This window comes from Oryctolagus cuniculus, chromosome 4 (genome assembly GCF_051225735.1).
Source record: "Oryctolagus cuniculus isolate XC-2025 breed Fujian yellow rabbit chromosome 4, ASM5122573v1, whole genome shotgun sequence".
NCBI lineage: Eukaryota > Metazoa > Chordata > Mammalia > Lagomorpha > Leporidae > Oryctolagus > Oryctolagus cuniculus.
In genome coordinates this window covers 95,112,456-95,139,364 of record NC_142870.1, presented here as the reverse complement: position 1 = coordinate 95,139,364, position 26,909 = coordinate 95,112,456, and the positions used below count along the sequence as shown (strand labels likewise).

Genomic DNA, 26,909 nt, shown 5'->3' with positions numbered 1-26,909 from the left:
CATAATTAACCACACTGAAGGTTAATTTCCTTCTAGGAACCAACTTTCATCTTGCTGAATCTGTCTAGTAATAACACTGGCCTTGTCATGTCAAAAGCCAGGTGCACTCCTTTCTTGTCCTGGATTTCATTACAAAACTCATACACATTGACTATAAATGGCTTGGGCTGCCTTTTGTGGAAAAATAGCATCAAGCCCCGCCTCGGCTTTTTTCCCAACCTATAAAGTGGGATTAGTAAAACCTGCGTCTCAGATCTGTGGGCTGAGTAATTAATTGTGTTTATGTGAAGGGCCTAGGCAGTGTCCAGCACAGCTAAAGTAAGTGCTTCATGGCTCACTTTTTTCCTTCCTTCTCCTACAGTCCTTTAACTTGTCTGGTCTGTGCTTTCCAGTTTTTATAGGCAGGCTGCTTTCTCTACAGATCTATCAGAACTACTGTCCTTTAGGGCATGATCATTCCTCTCACCACTGCAACAGCCACCCCCCTTTCCCTCTTCCATGCTAGTTCCAGCCTGATCCCTCTTGTCCTTTGTTGTAATTGAAGAAGATAAATTGATAGTGCAATTCTTATTTACTAATAAAGATAAATCTGCAACTTAAGCTTCATTTTCTATTAGAGAAAAAAATGGTCAGATTTTCAACAAATTCAGGTATGTTTGGGATGAACTGACTTAAAATATAGGCCATGTGGCAACCCTAAAATTAACTCTGGTTGGCCGTAGGGAGAACCTAAAAAAAAAGAGAGAGAGAGAGACATGCATGTCCCTGAACAGCTAAAACTGAGAAGCAGCCAGAAGAGAGGGAGAGAAGAGTGGGAGAGAAATACCCCATTGAGTCAGACAGGGTGAACCTCTCGAGTGGTTCTGGAGGGTTCCAAATGGAGCCCAAGTCATAAGTCACAAGGATCAACCTCGTGCATTACAGGATTTTTCCATAAGTTGCTTCCTCCAGGGAATAATTGTCTAATTAAGGTTCTGGATTCTCATGAACAAGGCTTGGGAAACCAGCTCAGCAAAAAGAAAAAGATGCCAGTGTCACAGGTGGTAGCTGTATTCACTATACCACGGTGCTCCAACCATATTTATTTATTTATTTTTTAACAGGCAGAGTGGACAGTGAGAGACAGAGAGAAAGGTCTTCCTTTGCCATTGGTTCACCATCCAATGGCCGCCATGGCATGCTGAACCGAAGCCAGGAGCCAGGTGCTTCTCCTGGTCTCCCATGGGGTGCAGGGCCCAAGGACTTGGGCCATCTTCCACTGCACTCCCGGGCCACAGCAGAGAGCTGGCCTGGAAGAGGAGCAACTGGGACAGACTCCGGCACCCCGACCGGGACTAGAACCCGGTGTGCTTGCGCCGCAAGGCGGAGGATTAGCCTATTGAGCCACGGCGCTGGCCAACCATATTTATTTTTAAAGATTTATTTATTTATTTGAGGGGCCGGCGCCGTGGCACACTAGGTTAATCCTCCGTCTGCGGCACTGGCATCCCATATGAGCACCAGGTTCTAGTCCTGGTTGCTCCTCTTCCAGTCCAGCTCTCTGCTGTGGCCCGGGAAGGCAGTGGAAGATGGCCCAAGTGCTTGGGCCCCTGCACCCACGTGGGAGACCAGGAAGAGGCACCTGGCTCCTGGCTTCAGATTGGCGTAGCTCCGGATGTTGTGGCCATTTGGGGGTTGAACTATGGAATGGAAGACCTTTCTCTCTCTCTCTCTCTTACTGTCTGTAACTCTACCTGTCAAATAAATAAATTTTAAAAAATTAAAAAAGATGTATTTATTTATTTGACAGGCAGAGTTAAACAGAGGGAGAAGAAGAGGCAGAGAGAGAGACCGATCTTCCATTCGCTGGTTCAGTCCCCAAATGGCTTCAACAGCCAGAGCTGTGCCAGTCAGAACCCAGGAACCAAGAGCTTCTTCTGGGCCTCCCATGCGGGTTCAGGGGCCCAAGGACTAGGGCCATCTTCTACTACTTTCCCAGGCCATTGAAGACAGCTGGATCGGAAGAGGAACAGCCAGAATCCGAACCTCTGTGTTCTCTCTCTGTGCCTCACCTGCCTCCAATCATATTTTTTTAGAAGGCTTTTATTTAATGAATATAAATTTCACATGTACAGCTTTTAGGACTATAGTGGTTCTTCCCCCAACCTCCAACCATATTTTTAAAAAACAGTACAGCCTCCACCTGCAGTGCCACATCCCATATGGGCGCCAGTTACAGTCCCAGCTGCTCCACTTCCAATCCAGCTCTCTGCTATGGCCTGGGAAAGCAGTGGAAGGTGGCCTGAGTCCTTTGGCCCCTGCACCCGTGTGGGAGACCTGGAGGAAGCTGCTGGCTCCTGGCTTCGGATTTGTGCAGCTCTAGCCGTTGCAGCCGATTGGGGAGTGAACCAGTGAATGGAAGACCCCTTTCTCTCTGCCTCTCCTTCTTTCTCTGAATAACTCTGACTTTCAAATAAATAAAATACATCTAAAAAAAAAAGGTATAATAACAGATCCCAACTTCTAAAATATATGGTACCAATGGACAATCATTTACATATTGGACATTCTCCCCAAATTTTGTTTTATTTACTTTTAGAAATTTTAGTAAGAAAAAGCCATGTCTGCCTTGTCAGTGTGTGTACTAGTCTTGTGGCACCAATCTCTCCTTGAAACATTCTGTGTAGAGCTCTTGAAAACAAACATTTACTGAAAACAGGGCCTTGCATTGACTTTGTTTGATATATTGTAAAAGGTGAAAGATTTATCCGATCTGAAGAGAAACCAGAGTATTTTTGTTTGATATATTGTAAGAAAGTCATGGTTTCTAACACAAAGTAGCTATTGCCATGAAAAATATTTCTTAAGCTAGAAAATCAGTGTGCAAATATTTGTTCTTTTTGTTTTGTAATATATCACCAAAACAGTTTTTATTTGCATAATAATGTTAATAACATACTGATATATTTTCTATTTGTTGTATAATATACTGTAAGTTGTACATTGTTATTATATTCCTTCAAGTGGTTATGTACAAATAAACTAACATAAATAAATTGACAGGGGCTGACGTGTGGCACAGCAGGTTAAGCCACCACCTGCAACAATGGCAACCCATGTAGGTGCCAGTTGGAGTCCGGACTGCTCCATTTATGATCCAGCTCTTGGTTATACACCTGGGAAAGCAACGTGTGGGCCCCTGCACCTACAGAGGAGACCGGGAAGAAGCTCCTGGATCCTAGCTTCAACCTGGCCCAACCCTGACCATTGTGGCCATTTGGGGAAGTGAACAAGCAGATGTCAGACCTCTCTCCCTCTCTGTGTGTAACTCTGCCTTTCAAATAAATAAATAGACAAAGTTCCCACAACCTTGAAGATAAATCTGATATCCCGAGTAAGGCATGCAGAGTTCTTCACAGGCCATCTTATTCCTCCACCCTTTCTGCATTCATTCACACCACACTCTCCAGCCCCACTCCTTTCATGCCTCCAAGTTCCTTCCCTCTACCTGGAATGCCCTTTCTTCACCTTCTTCACCTTCTTCACCTCACAAACTCCTACCTAGTCTTTGGAACCCAGATCCAAGGGCACCTCCTTTGGAAAGCTTTTCCAATGCCTGCCTCTCATTTCCAACACTTTCTTGTTTCTCCTGTTTTCCTACAGAATTTATACCATGTGTCTATGGAAGTGTTGATTTCATTATTATCATTTGAGTGTCTTTCTCCTTGTTGGATGAAACCACATTCTATTTTTTGCCTTCTTATTTCTATTAATGGAGCTCAAAACATATTCCATAAATGAAGGAATGAAGAAATAAAGCAAATACAGGGGTTTGGGGAAAGTTACCCTGATCTTGAAGGATATGAATTGAGGGAATAGACTTAGCTTTCCAAACTTGTACTGCAAATGGGAAATGACAGGTTACTGATGGATGGGAAGACAAAAGGGTGCATAGTGAGTCATAGCGCAGCATGGAGCTCTGGACCAGGGTGGGTGGGGACATGGGTCACCCTTCCTGACTGTTGAAACCAGTAAGAGTTATAAAACCACCTCTCCTCAGCTCCATTACACTTCCATACCTGTTTTTCCTGTCTAGGCAATTCACCTGCATCTTTTTACTCTGCTCTCTGTAGCAAGTGATTTCTAGGTTTAAAAAAAAAAAAAAAAGCTAATACATAATACTAAGTTGCAAATGAGGTAAACCGTGACTTTATCAGGGTCATAAGGTTGAGAAACCCTTGATTAGATGTTGGGAAATGAAGAAATTGCTTTCCCCAGAATACCTCTGAATACCTCTTTTCAATGATTCTAAAACTCAACCCATCTTTTCTAATTTTTCTTTGACAGGCAGAGTTAGACAGTAAGAGAGAGAGACAGAAAAGTCTTCCTTTTTCTGTTGGTTCACCCCCCAAGTGGTTGCTACGGCCAGTGCGTTGCAGCCAGCGCGCCGATCCGAAAGCAGGAGCCAGGTGCTTCTCCTGGTCTCCCATGTGGTGCAGGGGCCAAGCACTTGGGCCATCCTCCACTGCACTCCCGGGCCACAGCAGAGAGCTGGACTGAAAGAGGAGCGACTGGGACAGAATCTGGCGCCCCAACCGGGACTAGAACCTGGGGTGCTGGCACTGCAGGCAGAGGATTAGCCTAGTGAGCCGCGGCGCTGGCCCGATCTTTTGTAATTTTTAAAAAGCTTTTCATTTCAAAATAATTATTGGTTCACGGGAAGTTACAAAAACAGTACAGAAAGGTCCCCTGCAGCACTAATTTTCCCCTAGCTGTAATGTCTTACATAACTAGTGCACCATCAGAACCAGAGAACTGACCTTAGACAATCCACACAGTGCATTTAGATTTTCCTGGCTTTCCATGTACATGTGTGTGGTTCTCTGTAACTGTACTGCACATGTGGATTCCCCACAGCCACCCTGCAATGAAGACACTGAACTCTTCATTACATAAAGGGCTCTCGTGCGATCCCTGTAGGGTCACACCATGTTGCCCTCCCATGTTTGGGAACATTTTATATTTTTTTATATTGGTATTTCTCATTAATCCAAAAAAGGAGGGACAAGTTCTCTTAGTGATTCATTTACTTTATTTTAAAGATTTATTTATTTATTTGAAAGTCAGAGTTACACAGAGAGAAGTGAGGCAGAGAGAGAGGTCTTCCATCTGATGGTTCACTCCCCAATTGGCCGCAATGGCCGGAGCTGCACTGATCCAAAGCCAGGAGCCAGGAGCTTCTTCCGGGTCTCCCACATGGTGCAGGGGCCCAGCCAGGACTTAGGCCATCTTCTACTGCTTTCCCAGGCCAGAGCAGAGAGCTGGATCGGAGGAGCAGCCGGGACTAGACCGGCTCCCATATGGCATGCCAGTGCTTCAGGCCAGGACGTTAATCTGCTGCGCCACAGTGCCAGCCCCATGATTCCTTTAGTATTTCAAGTGCTGGTAGTTAGAGGGATTTCTGTACCCAGCAGTGGGAAACTCAGTAACCCCCAGAGACCTCCCAACAGAAATTATTCTTTTTCCTATCCTAGGCTATTTCCAGAAAACGTATATTGGCATTGGCTCTGTCTAGATAAGCACTGGGCATGGTTCTCAAAACTGATAGGAATTCAACAAATATTTATCAGGCAAGTACACTGAACCAACAGGAAGCAATGCATACCATCACGAGTTCCTAAGACACATGGGAAACAATTCTCCATTTGTTCCAGAGGGCAGCTGTTTTCAAATGAGTAAAGTTTAAAGCAAACGGACAATAAAAAAGGTGTCAGGTCATGGATTTGGTTCTCTTCCTACTTATATTTCCTGAATTTGTTTCTCCAAGCTGGAGACAAAGCCCAAACTAGACTCAAGTGCTGGCTAAAGGCTTTCGCCTGAATCACCATGGCTCTGAGGGGCCCTCCATACCACACAGCCACAACATTGAGCAGTCTGCCTTCTGGCTGGGGGACCGGGCAGCTCGTGTGATCAGTGGGCAACAACAGTAACGGCTTTGAAACTGCTCCTATAATCCACAGAACAACCCTAACGGAGGCAGCATTTTATTACATTTTATTACCTTCATTTTACAACTGAGAAAACCAAGACTTAGAGAACTTCAGTGCTGTGCTTAGGCCACTCGACCAGTGTGAAAGATACGGGATTGGAGCTCAAGTTGGTGGACCAGTGTTAGATAGTCTTAGCATTCGTTAGGCCTGAGGTGTGCCTTGGAAACTTATTTGGAGCACTTTTAGAGGTCCCCTCTATACTCTGGTTCTGGTGTACTGACTTCGTAGGATGTATCATTGGAGTCTCCTTCCTGCAAAGGCATCTCCTACAACTCAAATGGCTTGCCCACGTAGAGAGAACTGATAAATGACAGCTGGCATTGCTGGGAGTTCATAAATGCCTACTGCAGGTAGACAATGCAAAATAACTCATGGATTTTGACTGATGCTTTGCGTCAAAATGTATTCTTTTTTTTTTTTTTTTTTTTTTTTTTTTTTTTGACAGGCAGAGTGGACAGTGAGAGAGAGAGACAGAGAGAAAGGTCTTCCTTTGCCGTTGGTTCACCCTCCAATGGCCGCCGCGGCCGGCACGCTGCGGCCGGCGCACCGCGCTGATCCGATGGCAGGAGCCAGGAGCTTTTCCTGGTCTCCCATGGGGTGCAGGGCCCAAGCACTTGGGGCATCCTCCACTGCACTCCCTGGCCACAGCAGAGAGCTGGCCTGGAAGAGGGGCAATCGGGACAGAATCCGGCGCCCCGACCGGGACTAGAACCCGGTGTGCCGGCGCCGCTAGGCGGAGGATTAGCCTAGTGAGCCGCGGCGCCGGCAAAATGTATTCTTAAACTGTGCTTTTTCACCTGGCTCCTGGCTTCGGATCAGCGCAATGCGCCGGCCGCAGTGTGCCGGCCACGGCGGCCATTGGAGGGTGAACCAACGGCAAAGGAAGACCTTTCTCTCTGTCTCTTTCTCTCACTGTCCACTCTGCTTGTCAAAAAAAATTGTGCTTTTTTTTTTTTTACATTTATTTATTTATTTGAAAGTCAGAGTTATGGGAGGGAGTGGAAGAGAGAGAGAGAGAGAGAGAGAGAGAGAGAGAGAGAGAGAGAGAAAGAGATCTTCTATCCACTGGTTCACCCCCTAGATGGCCACAAAGGCCAGGGCTGGGCCAGGTCAAAGCCAGGAGCTTCACCTGGGTCTCCCACTTGGGTGCAGGGGCCCAAGCACTTGGGCCATCTTTCACTGCTTGTCCCTGGCGATTAACAGGGAGCTGGATCAGAAGTTGAGCAACAGGGACAAGAACCAGTGTCAGTGTGGGACACTGGTGTCCCACGTGGCAGTTTTACTCACTAAGCAATGAAGCCAGCCCTATTAATTTCTTTTTAAGCTCACTGGACCATCAGAAACCTGAATAAATGTTGCAAGTGCTTCTACCAGAAAGGGAATTAAATTATTCTGTAGCTGAGGCACATAGCTTTGGTTGCTTCTATTACCAGATGATTAGATTCCAGCTTAGTTTTGGTTTTAACTTTTTGCATTTACTCTTCTTTAAAAAAAATTATTAGAGGGGCAGGTAATTTGGCACAGCAGAAGCAGATGGAGCCCAGTTATGCTGCTGCTTGGGATGCCCACAACCCAGATCAGAAGTATCTGGGTCCTGGCTCTGTTTCTGATCCACTTTCCTTCTCATGCACACCCTGGGAGGCAGCAGATGATGGCTCAAGTACTTGGGTCCTTTGCTACCCCCACAGGAGACCCAGATAGAGTTCCTGGCTCCTGGCTTCAGCCTGGCCCAGCCCTGTCTGTTAACAGCTTGTGGGGAATGAATCAGACAGAGAATGGACAATATATCTTTCTCTGTGTCTAACAAATAAATAAAGAAAAAAAGTAGGCACTAAAAAAAAAAAAAACAACAGAGAAATTGTAACTCTGCATAGGAAGAAGCAAAAGTGCTAATACAAAAAAAAAAGTTTAATCTGAAGCATAGATATATGTTGACAAATATATAATTTGACATAATGAAATATCCTCAGTAAAGACTGCTTTATGAGGAATGAATGTGGTGTGTGAATTAACATTAAAGGTAGGTTTGTATATACAAGCCAACAGAATACTAACTAGATTTGTTATTTCATTCACAAGAACAAGGGGGGTGGTGGGAAGGTCTCAAATCACACTGGATTTCAACACACCAAGCCAAACGACTAATAAACCGCCCACAAAGAATGAAACTATTTTGAACTCGTCATTCTGCAAATACAAATTACAATATTCAGATATGCATAAAATTGTGTCAGGTAGAAAGTACCTGAACTTTTATTGAAAAGAGGAGGAGCCAAAGATCCTGAAAGGGGTGGGACCCGCCCGCAAGCTGTCCCTTGGAACTTCCTGTTGTCACCGCACCTCTGGATTAGTTATCTGAGCTCGCCGAGAGCAGAACCAGGGGAAACCTAAAGCTCCGCGCGAAGGAATCGTTCCAGTGACTGTGACAAGTATTCTCTCCAGTTTCCATATGCTGAGATTTTATTTGTTCATCAGTTTGCTGTGCTTGGTGAGATCAGGTACGTCATTTATTGCATGACTTTCTTAAATTTTTTTAAGTAGTAGTATTGTCATCTTGTATTTTTTTTCATCCCCCATCCCCCCCACCCCCGTTCCTTTCAGTAGACTTTAAAGTTCCACACAGTCATTTTAAGGAAAGAAAATGTGGGTTAAATGAACTGTCTAATCCTGAAAAAAGTGTTTCTTAGTAAAAGAAGCAATGATTTATTTGAGTTAACTTCTTAGGCATAAAAATTAAATATGCTGAAATATCTAGAATAGTGTTATTTTCTTTCAGAGAAGTTTTTCTGGGCTTTTCTACATCCATGAAGTGGGATCACTTACTTTTGTAAAATTTAAAAATTTACTTTATGATGTCTAATACAGAGAGGGCAAGTTTTCATACATTCATATCTTGAAGGTTTATTTAAATTATTCTTACAGAAAAACATAATTTTACTTCCATAAACCTTTTAGAATGGTGCCTGGCATATTAGAAACTTAAAATCAATAATCATAATGAAGAAATTAAAATTAAGACACTAGTGTTCATAGTAAGGTATCAAAATGAAATTTAAAAAAAATACTTCACAGTCTTTTTAGGAACCCAGGACTTTTTCTCGTAAGTTGTGGTTGTGAAAATTGTTATTTTTGTGAAAGGCAAGGAGGAAATCTGTTATTATAGGACTCAGAAAAACATTAATGCCTTTTGAGCTTGTTAAGCCACTGCTGGAAATTTACTCTAAACTTTAAAAAGAAAGAAGCCGCACACACAGAGATAAGGGCATGTTACTTATAATACACTGGAACTAGATACAACAGGAATGTCTCCACATACAGGGATGGTTAAAATACAGCATTACCAACTTAATTTTTAAAAAGTTTAAAATAATTCTGGTGCTATCCATAAATGTACTTTTACAATAATACAAGGTAGAAAAAAATAGAGTTCAAATTTGTACTCACAGGTAAACCATGATTACAACTACATTAAAATCAGATATATATGTCAGTAAATGAAGTTTAGAAGGGAAATAAAAAAATTAAGTATATTAGGATTTTAAGCTACAAATAAATTTTTTAAAATATGTTTTTGAAGTTGATTTATCAGTGAGTTAAAATTATACTTAAGCTGGTACTTTAAAATGAGAACTCAGTATTTTAAAATATGTTTCTTATCACTCAAATTTAAATACTGAGCACAAACTGAGAGGTTATCTTAATAGGGTAGGGACCAATCCTACACAAAATCCTGATGCTGGTTGCTGGGCATTTTCTGTCTCCCATTATCTCTCTATTCAGGTAGTTGGAATAAAGGCAATTTATTTTGGGGTGGGACTAGCTTTTTTTTTTTTTTAACTGAAAATCTCCTTATAAGTAAAATCTTGTTTGTTTGTTTTTTAAGGTTTATTTATTCATTTGAAAGGCAGAGTTGCAGGGATAGAAACAGAGATATCCTCTATTTGCTGGTTCACTCTTTAAATGGTTGAAAAGGCCTGGGCTGGGCCAGGCGGGAAGCCTGGAGCCTGGAGCTCTTGGATCGCCCTTGTGAGCGGTAGGAGCCAAGGTACAGGGGCCACCTTCTGCTGCCTTCCCAGGTGCATTATCAGGGAGCTGAAGTAGCTAGGATCCAACTGCTGCTCATATGGGATGCTGGCTGCTTAACCTGCTTAGCCACAATGCCCGTCCCTAAAGTCTGGTTTTAAATGATTCTAGAATATTGTTACTGCCACATGATATAATCCAAGTGGAGAAACACAGCAAGAAACTTACGTAGCTGGGAGGAAAAAACATAATTATAGCTATAAATCAAATCTAGATTTCCCATTACCTACAAAACCACGAACTTGGAACTTTCATGGGGGCAGTGTGTTGAATAATAAACACCTGATTGAAGGCAAATACATTGACATTTTATTTCCTTCTTCTTTGGCTTCCTGTCTCCAAATTAGCAAGTGTTAAGGTGGCCTTCAGAAATCCAAGGGCAGAAGTCCTTTACTTTCAGAGATCTTTGTTTTGTTATCCTAATCTCTGTGAAGTCATGTTTGGAATGTTTGCCATAATGTTACCAGTGAACTAAGCAATGGCTAGCAGGGGTGGGGGGAATGGTAAAAATGCAGCGACTCTTATCCACAAATATCCAGTCTCGGTGAGTCCTGAGTTAGATCCTGGAATCTGCATTTTTTTTAACAATGTTTTTCAGCTGCAGGTTGTCCAAAAAATACCGGTTGATACATTATTGTTCTAAATTAAGGCCTTTGTCATAAGGATTTTTTGCGACCATTTGGGGAGTGAACCAATGGAAGGAAGACCTTTTTCTCTGTCTCTCTCTTTCTCACTGTCTATAACTCTACCTGTCAAATAAATAAATAAAATAAAATAAATAAAAATAATTATTTAAAAAAGTTTTTCTGCTCTCACGTTTTGATCTTGGATAACTGTATCAGGTTAGGTAGATATTTCCCAGAGAAAACAGCTTACTGTAGTCTCCCTCCCCGCCCAGTGCCTGACTCAATTCCATCCAAGGCATCTCTCAGACGCCCAAAACTGTGGGTAGTACCAAACCCTGTACATACTGTGTTTTCCCTATAAATACACACCTATGATAAAGGTTAATTTATAAATTAGGCACAACGATGAGCAATTAAAATAATAGAATAGTTATAAAAGGCATTCTACAGTAATCAATGTTTTGTGAGTGTGGTCTTTCCCATTTGCAAAATATCTCATCTTACTGTACCATATTTTTGGATTTCGGTTGTCCAAGGATAACTGAAACCACAGAAAGAGTTAACGGGGGGACTACGGTAGTACCAAAACCTAGAGATTCTTGTCTCTGATCTTGGAAATGCTCTGGAATGATTTATGACTGTGCCCATGCGTGTCTGACTCATCTTTCTCCAACACGGAGGCAAAGGTGAGTGAGGGGTGTGAAGGTGCATGTTTGTGCACATGATGAAGAGGTGAGAGTGTGCAAAGCTGGCATCCCCTTTGTTTTCTCAGTTGCATCCTGAAGAAGTACAGATGGTGGTTAAAAAGCAGATGTTCCGCCAACCAACAGCACCTCTGCCCATCTGCATCTTTGTTTTTCTTCCTGATTCCAACATAATTTTTCTTACTTTTTGTTTAACCTGTAATAATCATAACATATATATAGAGTAGTGCGATATTTCAATATATGTATGCGATATGTACTGATAAAATCAGAGCCATTAGCATTTCCATGTCCTTACCATTCATGTTGGGAGCCATGGAGCTCTTCTCTCCTGGTTTTCACAGAACATGTAATGGGTTAGTATGTGCCACGGTCACCCCTGTGCTGTGGGCCACCAGAACTCATTCCCCCCACATGCATTTTGGTACCTGCCATCCAACCTCCTTCTGGCCCAGTACCGAGCCCTCACTGGCACCCTGCCTGACCTGGCCCAGAGTAAGAGAGAAACAAGAACTATTCCATCAGCTCTGGCCCTGGCCAGCTGTTAATCCTTTCACAATCTGGTGGCTTAGGAAACAATGCCAAATTCAGTAGGGTCCTTCACACACAAAGAATATAAGCGGAATTATTTTTCAGATTTAAAAGCTTGCATAGAATTTCACGACCAGGATATGTCACCTTTCTCTCTGACCTCTCTTCAAATTAGGCATCTAACTTCTTTTCTAGTACCCCCAAGGCAATTTCTGGCCTGAAACCTGGAAATCCCTTTAGACTTTTCTTTCTTGGGTCTTGACGGTGTTTTCTGATACACACTGGAGTGTGTTCAAGTAGGAATTCTTGTACCTATTTGGGCTCCAGCAGTCCCCAAGCAGTACCCTTGTCTCCCAGATAATGAGTCACGTGCATTCCTGAGCAGGCAGAATACTTGAAACTGTATCTCTTAATCTTGATCTGAATCCAGTAAATATTTTCAGGCAACATCAAGTCAGCCCACTTCGCTGTGAAGTTCTGTTCCAAAGAAGTTATGAGCATACATGTGTGTCAGGTTTGAGGGTGGAGAGAAATGATAGCTTGAGTGTGCCTCAGAGCTCAAAACCTGAATCAAGTGTGAGTCAGGACCATGGCCGTCCTACTTCCTGACTGGCTGCTATGCATCAAGGCCAAGGCAAGTGGCATTTCACGTCCGTCAGTTGGGTTTGGAGGGGAGTGGGCTGAGGGTGGAAGGGAAGCATGGGAGTGTTATCAGCTGGTAGCTTCCTTTGTAACAGTAAGTCCATCCGCCATTCTGAAGATGAAAGTGAGAACTTTCTCATCTCTTGTCCACACAATTGTTTCATCTGTGCGTTATTTCTCTCTGCAATGCTATCGTTTCTACTTACAGGCACCTCTTTGGATGTGAACGGGGAGGAGTCTCCTCTCTTTATAAAGAGGTTTTCTCCCAATTAGAAATGTGGGGAATAAAATCCCTGCCTCCAAAAGCAGGGAGAGGCTAAAAAACCAGAGCCTGAGTGTCACACCGAGACGGCCTGGACAATTTCATGTAGCTTCAAGGTAGCATGTCACTTTAAACAGCTTTATTGGGAAATAATTCACATACCATACAATTCACCCATTTAAAGTGTACAACTCAATAACTTCTAGTAGATTCACAGATAAGTGCAACCATCACCAATTTTAGAGTATTTTTATGACCTCGAAAAAGGCAACTGGTTCCCTTTAGCCATCATATTCCACCTCTTACCACCCCAGTCCTAAACTAGTGCTAACCTGCTTTTAATCTCTATAGATTTCCCTATTCTGGACATTGCATAAGAATAGAACCATATAATATGTGGTCTTGTGTGACTGGTTTCTTTACTTACCATGTTTTCAAGTCTCGTCCTTGTTGTAGCATGTGGACCCATATTTGTTCACTAAAGGGTACTTAATCAGTAACAACATCAACAACAAAAAGTGCTTGGAGCAGGTGAGTGGTGCAGTGGTTAGTCCCTACTTGGGCCACCTGCATCGCATATTGTCGTGCCTAGTCTGAGTCCTGGCTATTCTGCTTCCGATCCAACTTCTTGCTAATGCACATCTGGGAGGCAGTAGATGGTGGCTCAAGTACTTGGGTCTCTGCCACCCACAGGAGAGATCTGGATGAAATTCTGGGCTTCTGGCTTCAGTCTGGCCTCAGCCCTGGCTATTGGAAGCATTTGAAGAATGAACCAGCAGACCTCTCTCTTTCTCTCTCTCTCTCTTTGCCTTTCAAATAAATAAATAATTTTTTAAGAAAGTGTTTGACATAGGCCGGCGCCGCGGCTCACTAGGCTAATCCTCCACCTGCGGTGCTGGAACCCCGGGTTCAGTCCCAGCTGGGGCACTGGATTCTGTCCCGGTTACTCCTCTTCCAGTCCAGCTCTCTGCTGTGGCCCGGGAAGGCAGTGGAGGATGGCCGAAGTGCTTGGGCCCAGCACCCACATGGGAGAACAGGAGGTAGTGGCCATTTTGGGGGGGGTGAACCAACGAAAGGAAGACCTTTCTCTTTCTCTCTTTCACTGTCTAACTCTGCCTGTCCAAAAAAAAAAAAAAAAAAGTGTTTGATATAAAAGTGAAAAACACTTATCTGACTTGCATTTTAATTTCTAAAATATGATTATTTTGGGGTCTTCTAATTAAAATTGAAAGAAATTCTAATTTATCACCATACTTATTTTTTAGACATGGGCTGTTATCTTTGGTAGGATTGTCCTGGAAATTTGTTTCCATGAGTTGATGCCTCTTTTCTTTTCAAGTCAGTTAGCTTGTGGATCCTAGAGTTTTGCATGCAAACATAATGCTGGAGATTATCTAAATCTCCGGAACAGGGAACCAACCTCTTATTTTAGTGTGAGAAAAACGGAGGACCATTGTTTTTAACCTTGCTCTTGGGCAGAGCCAGGCCTCTTGTGCTCCACTGCTGTGGCTGGAGAAAAACACGTTACCTATATATTCATTGTGCTTTAGGTAAGGAAAGTAAAGTGATGGAAGGAAAGCTATCAGTACTTGTTGAGTATCTGTTATATACCAACTTGTATGCTGAGTCATCTACATTTAGTCTTTCTAACAAACCTATGAGGTTTAACAGGTTTTTTGTTTGTTTGTTTGTTTGTTTGTTTTTTAGCATTTTACCATGTACCAGGTAATGTTTTAGATAACTAATAGACATTATCTCTCATTCTCAAAACAATCCTGACAAGGCCAGGATGAGTGGGAGTTTGTTTTCTGCTTTTCCACCAGAGGCACTAATGTGCAATAGGTTCACCAACAAGAGAATACACAGTAAATGAATATACTTGAATATACACAGTAGATGAATATACTTGAAATGTGAAATGTGCCTGAAGTTATCTCAAGGAATGGAGTGTGTGTGCACACATTTGTTTCTGATTACAATGTTGAGTTTCATGGCAAAGTTGAGGGCATCTGGAGAGTTGGTCCACCTTGGTACTTGCTTGCAACATTCTTTTTCACAGCAAAGAAAAGGGAATCCTGTGTTAGTGCTATAGGGGCCATTTATACAAAATGAACTTTCAAGCGAAGAAACACAGAATGAATGTGCTTGGAAGAGTTGTTGTACTTGAAGCTGCCACAAAAAATAGAGTTAGTTCCGTGTATAGGATCAGATTGTGGCAATCGTTTTTTTGGGAAAGTTAACTTCCTGCTTTTCCTCTATAGGCGCTTAATATGCAGTAGGCTCAGAAACATGAGAACACACAATAAATTTGCACCAGGTGCAAATTTTAAGGGGCTGGGAGGAGTCTAGAAGTTCAGTATTCAAAATAAATGACATTTTAATGCACTATTTGGAAAAAATCAAAATCAGTGCAAGTAAGTCCACGATGAACAAAGTACCAACATTTTTCATGAAGATAGGCTAGTGTTCATTTTACAACCCTATGTTATTGTTTAGTGGGAAAAATTGTTTCCAGTCAACCACCAGTTCCTTGTTCCTGGGAGCATGTTAGCAGTTTATGAGAGCTGACGTGTGTAAGCAGGCTGAAAAGCACAAGGCTTTACATATATAGCCTTCTTTTTTATTGTAGAGTTTTATGAGCTTTTTCCATTTGGTTCAAAATACAGGAGGGTATTCCGATAAGCATATACAGAGTACATCAAAAAGCTCAGGTAAAAATATTTTGAAATCCATATATATGAGGGTCTTCCAAATGCTCATGGAAAATGTGTATTATGAAAAAAACCATGCATGGATTTCAAAAATTTTTGTACCAAAATAAACTTGTCTTTTAATTCCATTTTCCCATGAACTTTTTGAAGTGCCCTGGTATAAGGTACACGCCTTCTCTTTGGACTCTAGTATGGCTCCATGCAGCATTGTTATGGTCATTGAACAGATGCAAAACTGAGGCCCAGAGAGTTCAGGCCATCATTACTAGAGGTTACACACCTAGTAGGCAGTGAGGTTGGACCTCAGGCCTACGTCTGACTCCAAAACTCACGCTCTCCAAAATCCTAATATGGTTTGGCTGAAAATATTAGAAACAGGGTTAGCAAACTTAATCTGTAAAGAGCCAGAGAGTCAGTATTTTCAGAGAGCTGACAATATGCAATAATCACAGCTACTCTAAGTTGGAGTCTCGATTCCTCATCGAAGCGTTTTGGAGACCTCACCCTTCCAGTTGTATTTTTCCAGTTCTCAACAGGTAGGGGCATTTCAGAGTCACTGAATTTCAAAGCAGTCTGAAAAAAGGTGGCAAAGTTTCTCCTGCTTCAAAAAAACTCTAATGGGAAAGGTTAAGCTTTAGAAACAAGTTAAACATGTTATGTGATTACTTGGTCATACTCTGTTGGTGCTACCTCTGAGCAACCTTGACTTTTCAACAAAACAAAATATGACCTAAATGAGGTTTGCTTTCCAAAGATGTCCAAGTTGTAGATCACTTTAGAAATACCAACACAAACCACAACTATAATTATGTGGATGAAGCCACTTAACAAACTTGCTGTACACCCCTATCTACTGTTGGCATGGTCTCCAAACTGAGAATTTTAGGTCCAATGAAAAGACAAGTTCCTGTGCTGGGTGCTGGGGATACAATATTAGATAAAAACTACACAACAGCTGCCTTCAAGAAGCTTAAACTAATTTGTAACATGGTCCAAGATAAGATAAATTTAACATTTTTCTTTTCAAAGTGCTATTAGAAATGCTATTAATTCTGGGGTGGTGGAAGGGCAGATTTTAAACAAAGCACATCAGAAATTGAAGGCATAACTCATTTCTTATTTGCATGTTATTTTCTATACCTGTCACCTGAGGACATATTTTTATATAGTGTTTTTGATCACAGTGCATGTGCCATTTTAAACATTCTATCATGTATTCTCTTCAGTCTTCATATGGATCATTCCAAATGGCTAAGTAATGTGTTACCAGGGTGATACTCATTTGTTCAGGAATTATTTATTGATGCCAACTCTGAGCTTGGCACTGGGAATACAATGGATAAAAAAAGATAAAAAAAAAAAAAGCCAACTGATCATCCTGGAGCTTCGATCCTAGCTGGGGGAAGTTACTCAAGAATAAGGAAAAATGCTTGAGGTATATGGCAGGAAAAGGGCAAGTGGTATATGAGAGGAAAAGTTTTCTAGAGTAGAATTCAATACAAGAAAGTAGAATAATATCTGTAATTCCTGAAGGCAAGAATATTGTGCAAGGCCAGGGCTTCATTTGGGCTAAATAATTCATTTCCAGATATGAGTGAATTTAGGATTTAGGTTAACCACAAGCCTCCCTTGAAAAGACAGGAAGAGATCATCACTTGGGGGCAAAGGGAGGAGCCTAGGAAACGGACGTATGGAGAGCCACGGATGTGTACTTTATAGAACTAAAACTATAATTGGGGGAAGATGGTTCTAGAAGTTAATTCTTATGTACAGCACATTCTGAGAAGCAGATGTCAAGACAGGATTGGACATGCAGGAGGTCAGTTGGAGGGAGTGGGTGTGAAGGAGCAGAGCAGGCAGAGAAAGTCTCCCCACCATGGTGCAGGTCTGGCACCTGGGAAAGGAGAGAGGGAAGGAAGCACTGGGTAGGAAGACCTCAGACCTCAGCACAGCTCTGAGAATATTTCAGCCAAACCGGTAGGGAGTCCTTGAGCCAAAAGTGCTGGTTAGAGGAAGCCCACATAGGGCAGGAAGGCTTGCCCGGCTCGGGTCTAGTAACCCAACAGTGCTCAGCCTGGGCTGCCACGGCTTCTGTGTTAATGCTACGGGGCAGCTGAAGGCTGCTGGCCAATTTGACTGTGTTCCCCATAGATGATTCTCTCTCTCTCTTTTAAGATTAATTTATTTTAAAGACAGAATGACAGAGAGCAGGATAGAGAGAGAAAAAAAGAGACTGAAAATCTTCCACCCAGTGGTTCACCCCCAAATGGCCACAAGAGCTGGGACTGAGCCAGACTCCATCCAGAGCCTCCAAGCAGGTGGCAGGAACCCAGTTACCTGAGCCATCATCTACTTCTTCCCAGGCACATTCACAGGAAGCTGAACCAGAAGTGTGGAGTAGCTGGGACTCAAACCAGCACTCTGAGATGGGATGTGAGCATCCCAAGGGACTGCTTAACCCACTGTGCCGCAATGCTGGCCTGTTGCTCAATATTTAAAATGGCCTTCTCGGCCAGCGCCGCGGCTCACTAGGCTAATCCTCCGCCTGCGGCGCCGGCACACCGGGTTCTAGTCCCGGTTGGGGCGCCGGATTCTGTCCCGGTTGCCCCTCTTCCAGCCCAGCTCTCTGCTGTGGCCAGGGAGTGCAGTGGAGGATGGCCCAGGTCCTTGGGCCCTGCACCCACATGGGAGACCAGGAGAGGCACTTGGCTCCTGGCTTCGGGTCAGTGTGGTGCACCGGCCGCAGCAGCCATTGAGGGGTGAACCAACAGAAAAGGAAGACCTTTCTCTCTCTGTCTCTCTCTCTCACTGTCCACTCTGCCTGTCCAAAAAAAAAAAAAAAAAAAAAGTGGCGTCAGACTGGTTCTAATAGGAACAATGACAAGGCCCTACTTGCCCTTCACTGTCTGTCCATTTTAAGGGCTTCTGGTGAAGGCTAAGCAAGTCGAGGAGGCGGCAGATGGCTTGCACCATTCCACGAATGGGAAGCTTGGCAGTTGCTGCTGAAAGACAGCCAGCCCCACATTTCTCAGATCTCCTCTGGGCCTCCCAAGGCCTCGGTTATGCGACTTCTGATACCATACCGGCCTGATGTTATTCATTTGGCTCAAAACAAACAGACATGATAATTAGAAAGTTGTCTTCCTGGGAAAGGGATCTGTCATCCCAGGTATGACCTCATTCGGAATTAATCTCTGTAGCATTCTTCTCTTGGGTAAATAGGTGGCAAGTGAAAGATGCCATTATTTCCCAGGCTACTTGGGAAGTCAGTTGCACAACCAGGAACAAAACTTAGTTTTACTATGGCTATGCCTGAGAGGCTCAGTCCCAACCCTAGACACCTCCTGGTCAATAAGATGACTAATTAAACTGTCAATTATTTGCTCTGGGACTTGCTCTACCAGTAACCAGGTAAGTTTCAGTGGGTGTTCTCCAGGAGCATGCAATGAACAGGAAGAGGAAGTGAAAAAGCCTAACAGATGGTGTAAATATTTATGGCATGAGCCAGCCTCACTACACATGCTCCCTGATGGTACAGAGTGAAAGGAAGAACCCGGGAGTTTGTGGCTCAGTATTTTTTTTTTTATTTTTTATTTTTTATTTTTTGACAGGCAGAGTGGACAGTGAGAGACAGAGACAGAGAGAAAGGTCTTCCTTTTGCCGTTGGTTCACCCTCCAATGGCCGCCGCGGCCGGCGCGCTGCGGCCGGCGCACCGCGCTGATCCGATGGCAGGAGCCAGGAGCCAGGTGCTTTTCCTGGTCTCCCATGGGGTGCAGGGCCCAAGCACTTGGGCCATCCTCCACTGCACTCCCTGGCCACAGCAGAGAGCTGGCCTGGAAGAGGGGCAACCGGGACAGAATCCAGCGCCCCGACCAGGACTAGAACCCGGTGTGCCGGCGCCGCTAGGCGGAGGATTAGCCTAGTGAGCCGCGGCGCCGGCCATGTGGCTCAGTATTAACCCCCTGTTTTCTAGGATGGAAAGCCTTCTTAGCCTTGAAGCTGTTATTTGTGCTATCTATATGTGCAAATTCTATAAATTGGGGAATTCATGCACTCCTGAGTACCAGAGCTTTTACAAGAAGTTTCAAATAGACACATATATGAATGGACCCAATTTATTATGGATTGTGAACTACTCCAAGGTGAAGGCTACTCTGAGACTCTGAATGAAGGAGGAACAATTTCTGGGTGTGCAAGAGTAGATTCATTGAGAATAGGAGCCCAGGCCAAATGGTTCCTAAATTTCTATTGGTGGAAGACAGAACAGATGTTCCCCAGGGCCTTGTAAGTTACCAGTTTTCCCTGTCTGTCCCCTCCTCCCAAGAGTGACCAAGTGGTCTCCTCTCCTGAATATCCTAAAGGTTCCTCTCCAGCTTGGAGCTAGGGCTTATTTGTCGCTCCAGTTCACTTCCCACTTAGCTGTTCTCCTTTGGCCCAGCAAAGTGTGAGAGAATGTCTCAAAGCAAAATTTTTATTCATTTATTTATTCATGCATTCATTTTTAAGAAATTAGAGCTAGTAATATGGCCACGTGATCCTTGGCTGAACTGATTGAGCAATGGTGGGCATGGGTATGGCATCACAGCACATTTTTAAAGAATTTTTCTAGGCCGGCACCGCGGCTCAATAGGCTAATCCTCCGCCTTGCGGCGCCAGCACACTGGGTTCTAGTCCCGGTTGGGGCGCCGGATTCTGTCCCAGTTGTCCCTCTTCCAGGCCAGCTCTCTGCTATGGCCCTGGAGTGCAGTGGAGGATGGCCCAAGTACTTGGGTCCTGCACCCCATGGGAGACCAGGAGAGGCACCTGGCTCCTGCTTTTGGATCAGCGTGGTGCGCCGGCCGCAGTGTGCCGGCTGCGGTGGCCATTGAAGGGTGAACCAATGGCAAAGGAAGACGTTTTTCTCTGTCTCTCTCTCTCACTGTCCACTCTGCCTGTCAAAAAAAAAAATTTTTTTTCTAGTTAGAAATAATGCAGGTTCCCAGTGATCATATTATTGTATCTGGATAACAATGTTAATCAGAGTTTTTATACTTAAAAAATTATGTTTTTAATTTTCAAAAATTTATTTGAGAGACACAGAGACATAGAGAAAAACAGAGCTACCATCTACTATTTCACTTCTCAAATGCCCACAGTGGCTGAGACTAGGCCAGGCTGGAGTCAGGAGCCAGAAACTTAATCTAGGTCTCCCGTGTGGGTGGCAGGAACCCAACTACTTGGGCTATCACGGCTGCCTCCCAGGGTCTACATTAGCAGGAAGCTGGAGGCGGGAACCAGAGCTGGAATTGAACCCTTGTAGTCTGATATAGAAGGAGGGTATTTAACTACTAGGCTAAATGTCTGCTTCTACTTTTTATTTGACCGTGGCTCTTGACCAAGGCCTTACATTCCTACAGTTTTGCAAAAGTAACACTCTGTCTCAATTTCCTAAGGACCCCAAACCCCTCCTTCATTGCTACCCCCTCTCTCATCTTGCTGCTTGACCTTTAGTGTTTTTCCAGGCCCTTGTTCCCTTTTGAGCAGAAGTCTTTAGCATCTATCTATTTTCATTTCCTGAGAGTGGAGTTCATCTCGCCCTTCCCCACGTATCAGTAATATGGTCCTGTCCTGTTTCTTCTATTTAAGCTTTTTATTTGGAAATAATTTGAAACGTGTCAGAAAGATACAAGAATAAAAAACCTGGGGCCAGTGCTGTGGCTTAGCAGGTAAGCCGCCACCTGTAGCCTGTGTTACTGAGCCATTGTCTGCTGCCTCCCAGGAAACTGGGTCAGAAGTGCAGGTGGGACTGGATCTCAGGCACTCTGACATGGATGTGAATGTCCCAAGTAGCAGCTTACCCTGTTGTGCACAATGTCCATGCCTCCACAGTTTTTGAAGTTCCTTTGTGTAGTTATTATTTTTTATTGTGGTCACTATTAAGCAACCTGTGGGAAACACTTCATGACCGTGCAAATTTTATGCTCCTCATCAAAATACCTCCCAACTCAAGTTAGCATCCATTAATAGTTCTTGCCTATGTAACCCTTATTCTTTTTTTTTTTTTTTAAAGATTTATTTATTTATTTTAAAGGCAGAGTTACAGAGAGAGAGAGAGAGGTCTTCCATCCACGGGTTCACTCCCCAATTGGCCGCCACGGCCTAAGCTGCACCAATCCAAAGCCAGGAACCAGGAGCTTCTTCCAGGTCTCCCACATAGGACCAGGGGCCCAAAGACTTGGGCCGTCTTCTCCTGCTTTTCTAGGCCACAGCAGAGAGCTAGATCAGAAGTGAAGCAGCCAGGGCTCAAACTGGTGCCCATATGGGATGCCAGCACTGCAGGCTACGGCTTTACCCGCTACGCCACAGTGCCAGCCCCATAACCCTTATTCTGATGGCTGCAAAATGATAAGCAACTCCAGCCCTCTCTCTACATTCAAGTCAGCATTCAGCCTTCTACTAAAAATAGAGTCTTTGTCTCTTCTCTATTTCTTTACCTATAGATGCGTATTTGTCATAGAATCATAGATTCCTGCTTTTCTCCAAAGCCTATAACTCATTGCTGTCCTTAATTATTCTGTGCTCCAGTTATCCCAGATCTGGCCAGTGGAAGCCCTGTCAAACTCTCTGCGTCCTTGTGTCGGGTTTCTAAACACACCCACACCTTCTGGCGTAACTAAGTGCTCCAGGCTCATCCGGTGCTGGTCCTTTCCCCATCACCAACCCTTTTCCTGAGGCCCTCCTTCGAGCCTGCTCAGTAAGATAAATGCTTAAAGGTGGGGTCTGGGGAGCGGAGATGGAGAGGGTCCAAGAAAGTCTACAGTGGTCATCAGCTTCGGATGTGAACGAAAGGCTTAGGACAAGGCACGCCATGTTCTCCGCTGCCATTGCAGGCTGGTGTTTAGACAAGGAAAGTCTAAACTCATATGCTTGGGCCCTGCAAATTCAATGATTGAGTCCACCATGTGCTGGGCACTGTGAGAGATACACAGCTTATGAGACAGCATTGCAAAGAGAGCGTGCTCCTGCAGGATCGACACACACGTATGAAATACCCATAGCACATCCCCGCAAGGATGCTGTCACTGTGCTGTCGCCCAGAGATGTAAAGGAATTGGAGGGGGCTCTAGGGTAAAAAGACAGTACTCATGACTGGCAGGTTAGAGGTAACCTTTGGGCTTGACCTTGAGAGAAGGTGGGATTTAGAAGAATGGTTTCCCTGGTGAAACTACAGGTTACTATTCATGGGGCCCTGAATCAGGCGTGACTACAACTTCATACAGCTAGATGCAGCCCCTTGCAGGTGCCGTAAGGTACATAAGAATTGCAGTGAATAGCAGAGGATTCATGCTGGATGCCCAGCTAAGGAAAGAACTATTGTGATGCTGTCTCATTTTTGTTTTCAGACACAGATGAAACATGTCCTTCATTCACCAAACTGAGCTTTCACAGTGCAGTGGTTGGTACGGAACTCAATGTGAGGTTGTTGCTCTACACCAGGAAAAACTACACCTGCGCACAAATCATCAACTCCACAACTTTTGGAAACTTGAATGTGACCAAGAAAACCACCTTCGTTGTCCATGGATTCAGACCAACAGGCTCCCCTCCAGTTTGGTTGCAGGACTTAGTAAAAGCTTTGCTCATGGTAGAAGACATGAACCTGGTTGTTGTTGATTGGAATCGTGGAGCTACAACTGTAATATACACCCAGGCCTCTAATAAGACCAGGAAAGTAGCCATAATCTTGAAGGAGTTTATCGACCAGATGTTGGTAAGTGAGAATTTCCTTGGATGATTCAGAGCCCCTTGGAACCAGTCTGTTATCTGGAGGTTTAAAGGCAAGAGATATCTGCCGTGACTAGTGGGGGACTATTTTGCAAATCTGAATAAGCCCCAGGAGAAGCGGGGGTAGGCCCATGGTATTGCAGGTTGTGAACTGCATGGGCACCCATCTAAGAGAACATTATTGTCACTGAAGATGTTGTAGATTTAAATTTTTTTTTTTTTTTTTTTGACAGGCAGAGTGGACAGTGAGAGAGAGACAGAGAGAAAGGTCTTCCTTTGCCGTTGGTTCACCCTCCAATGGCCGCCGCTGCAGCCGGCGCACCGCGCTGATCCGATGGCAGGAGCCAGGATCCAGGTGCTTTTCCTGGTCTCCCATGGGGTGCAGGGCCCAAGTACTTGGGCCATCCTCCACTGCACTCCCTGGCCACAGCAGAGAGCTGGCCTGGAAGAGGGGCAACCGGGACAGAATCCGGTGCCCCAACCGGGACTAGAACCCGGTGTGCCGGCGCCGCAAGGTGGAGGATTAGCCTATTGAACCACGGCGCCGGCTCAGATTTAAATATTTATGATGACAATTTGCCAGCAGATGACAACACAGTGTCTTTTTTTTTTTTTTTTTTTTTTTTTTTTTGGACAGGCAGAGTTAGACAGTGAGAGAGAGAGAGACAGAGTTATAGACAGTGAGACAGAGAGAGAAAGGTCTTCCTTCCGTTGGTTCACTCCCCTAATGGCTGCTACGGCCAGCGCTGCGCCAATCCGAATCCAGGAGCCGGGTGCTTCCCTTGGTCTCCCATGTGGGTGCAGGGACCCAAGCACTTGGGCCATCCTCCACTGCCCTCCTGGGCCACAGCAGAGAGCTGGGCTGGAAGAGGAGCAACCGGGACTAGTACCTGGCACCCCAAATGGGACTAAAACCCGGGGTGCTGGCGCCGCAGGCAGAGGATTAGCCAAATGAGCCGTGGCACTGGCCAACAAAGTGTCTTAAGGAAGAGGAATCTTACTCTCTAACTCCCATAAAGATGTCTTTTTGGGACAAGAGGTACTGTCTGAGAGCTTCCTGGCTTAAACATCTAGAGCATCCTCAACTTCTAGAACTGTTGCTTTTGCTAGGAGTGTCAAAAGTTTAGTGACTGCATTATCCAAAACTAAAACTGAGACATATAGTCTGATGAAATGATTTATGTTTTCAGAAGAATTACAAAACGTAAAACCTTAGATTTTAATTAGTGATCTGTCTCATGAATTGTCCCTTTTAGCAAGAAAAGAAAATGACATGAAATCAGAATAATGCCACAGAGTGTGTCAGGTCTGGTGGCCACTGTGGCTGGAGATGATGTGAATTTTACACCATCTCCCAAATTAAGCAGCTCTCCTGGGGATGTGAATATTAAAATGGTCCATGACTAGCTGTCCCCACAGCCCATAGACAGCGTGGTCCATCCTCACCCCATTTTCTTTGATTTCTTTTACTGAGCCAGTATGAAGAAGCTAAGGAAGTTCATCAAATGTATGGTTGTCTCCAATTTGAAAGGTTTTAAAGGGGTCTTGGCTTGGTTTCTAGTAGGAGCATGAGTGGAGACAGCATGAGCATAAAGGCACAGGTATGGTACAGACGGGTTGGAATTCTAGTCTGTGCCCTGACCTGGGATAAATAACTTCAAATCCAGAACTCAATTTCTTCATCTGTATAATCAAAAGAATAGTATTTACGTGGCAGGGCTATTGTGACATTTGAGTGAGATAACAGATATAAGGTGCTTACAAATACAGCTAGGACACTTCTCCAAATATTATCAGTTCCTAGGAACATGCACTATATAACGATGGACTTTTTGAAATTCCAGGCAAGAGGAGCCTCTCTGGATGACATCTACATGATTGGAGTAAGTCTAGGAGCCCACATATCAGGGTTTGTTGGAAAGATGTACAATGGGCAGCTGGGGAGAATTACAGGTAAGGCTCCTGTGTGTGGGAGCAGGGTTCGGGCCAGGGCAGGGTGCTCCCTGGGGAGACGGCAGGCAGGCAATCCAAGTCCTTAGGTTCAAAGCCAGCTTTTCCACTTACTTAATGTCTTTAAGCCTGGATCCCTTTGTGGAAAAGAAAGACCATGATAATACTGAGCTTGGGTTATTATTTAATAAAGTATATGTAAAGCACTTTGTCAATTGTAGATACTGTAAACAAGCTTGGTGGTGGTGACTTGATTTCTCTTCAGGCTAGAGAAACAGTTGTGTCCTATGAGGCTTTGATCTGTGCGCACCAAGCAGGGGCTTCTTCCTTTCATTTCATCCAGGACAGCCTGAGCTGAGGACTTAATCCACTTCAGGGCCGAGGTCCAGCTGCATCTCCAACTGGGAACAGAAGATGGGACTTTTAACCTTTGGCCTTACCCTCTAGGTATCAGCTTTCAGGCCTGTGCTGAATGAAAATGCTCAGGCACACAGCAGGTGAAACCGCAAACAAAGGCTCCTTTGCTGGGATCCTCTGCCAGTGCTTAGTAACTTTCCACACTATACACGAAGGGCTGAGCGTGGCTCTCAGAGATGAGGCCTCTCCCACTCATCTTTCTCTGAACCCATCTTCACAAACAGAGAGCTATTTTTTTAAAAAGATTTATTTATTTATTTGAAAGGTAGAGTTATAGAGAGGCAGAGAGAGAAAGAACTCTTCCATCCATTGGCTCATTCCCCAAATGACGGCAATGGCCAGGGCTGGGCCAGACCAAAGCCAAGAGCCAGGAGCTTCCTCCAGGTCTCCCACATGTGTACAGGGGCCCAAGAACTTGGACCATCCTCTGCTGCTCTCCCAGGCACACTAGCAGGAAGCTGGATTGGAATGGAGCAGTTGGAACTCGAACTGGCACCCATATGGGATGCTTAACTCACTAAGCCACAGCACTGGCCTCTCAACTATTTTAAGTCTAGGGAATCTGGGAGCCAGCGTTGTGGTGTAGTGGGTAAAGCCGCTACCTGCAGTGCCAACATCCCATATAGGTGCCAGTTTGGGTCCCGGCTGCTCTACTCCCAATCCAGCTCTCTGCTGTGGCCTGGGAAAGCGGTAGAAGATGCCCCGAGTCCTTGGGCCCCTGCACCCTCGTAGCAGACCCAGAGGAAGCACCTGGCTCCTAGCTTTGGATCGGTGCAGCTTCAGCCGTTGTGGCCAATTGGGGTGTGAACCAGCGGATGGAAGACCTCTCTCTCTCTCTCTCTTTCACTCTTTCTCTCTCTCCTCTCTGCCTCTCCTTCTCTCTGTTTGTAACTCTGACTTTCAAATAAATAAATATATCTTTTTTAAAAAAAGTCTAGAGAATCTTGAGGTTGAAATGGATGGAGGGAGAGGAGGGGTAAATGATTTGAACCACTTCACTTGGGAGGTAAACTTTCAGGGCTGTGAGTCTGAATGCACTACTTAAACCAGGCAGATTGCCTTGTGTGCGTCATCTCTATGTTTAGTCTGTATATCTCCAGGTGTCTCCGTTTCTGCTCCCGACTGCATCTCTGCTTCTCTCTGTCTCTCTTAGACACAGACACAGACACAGACACACACTCCACATGGC

General features: G+C 44.4%; 1 protein-coding gene across 5 annotated transcripts in view; it reads left to right on the top strand.

Annotated features, from left to right (window-relative positions):
- The first annotated feature begins 8,351 nt into the window (after positions 1-8,351).
- The window catches only part of LIPH (lipase H), a 49,041-nt gene continuing 30,483 nt past the window's right edge, over positions 8,352-26,909 (top strand). For 4 of the 5 annotated variants that reach the window (XM_008266161.5, XM_089330227.1, XM_089330229.1 and 1 more), the window contains exons 1-3: positions 8,352-8,527; positions 22,972-23,339; positions 25,198-25,306. In XM_008266161.5, coding sequence (XP_008264383.3) covers positions 8,479-8,527; positions 22,972-23,339; positions 25,198-25,306 — 526 coding nt within the window. In that variant the 5' untranslated portion in view covers positions 8,352-8,478. 5 annotated transcript variants of the gene reach the window in all.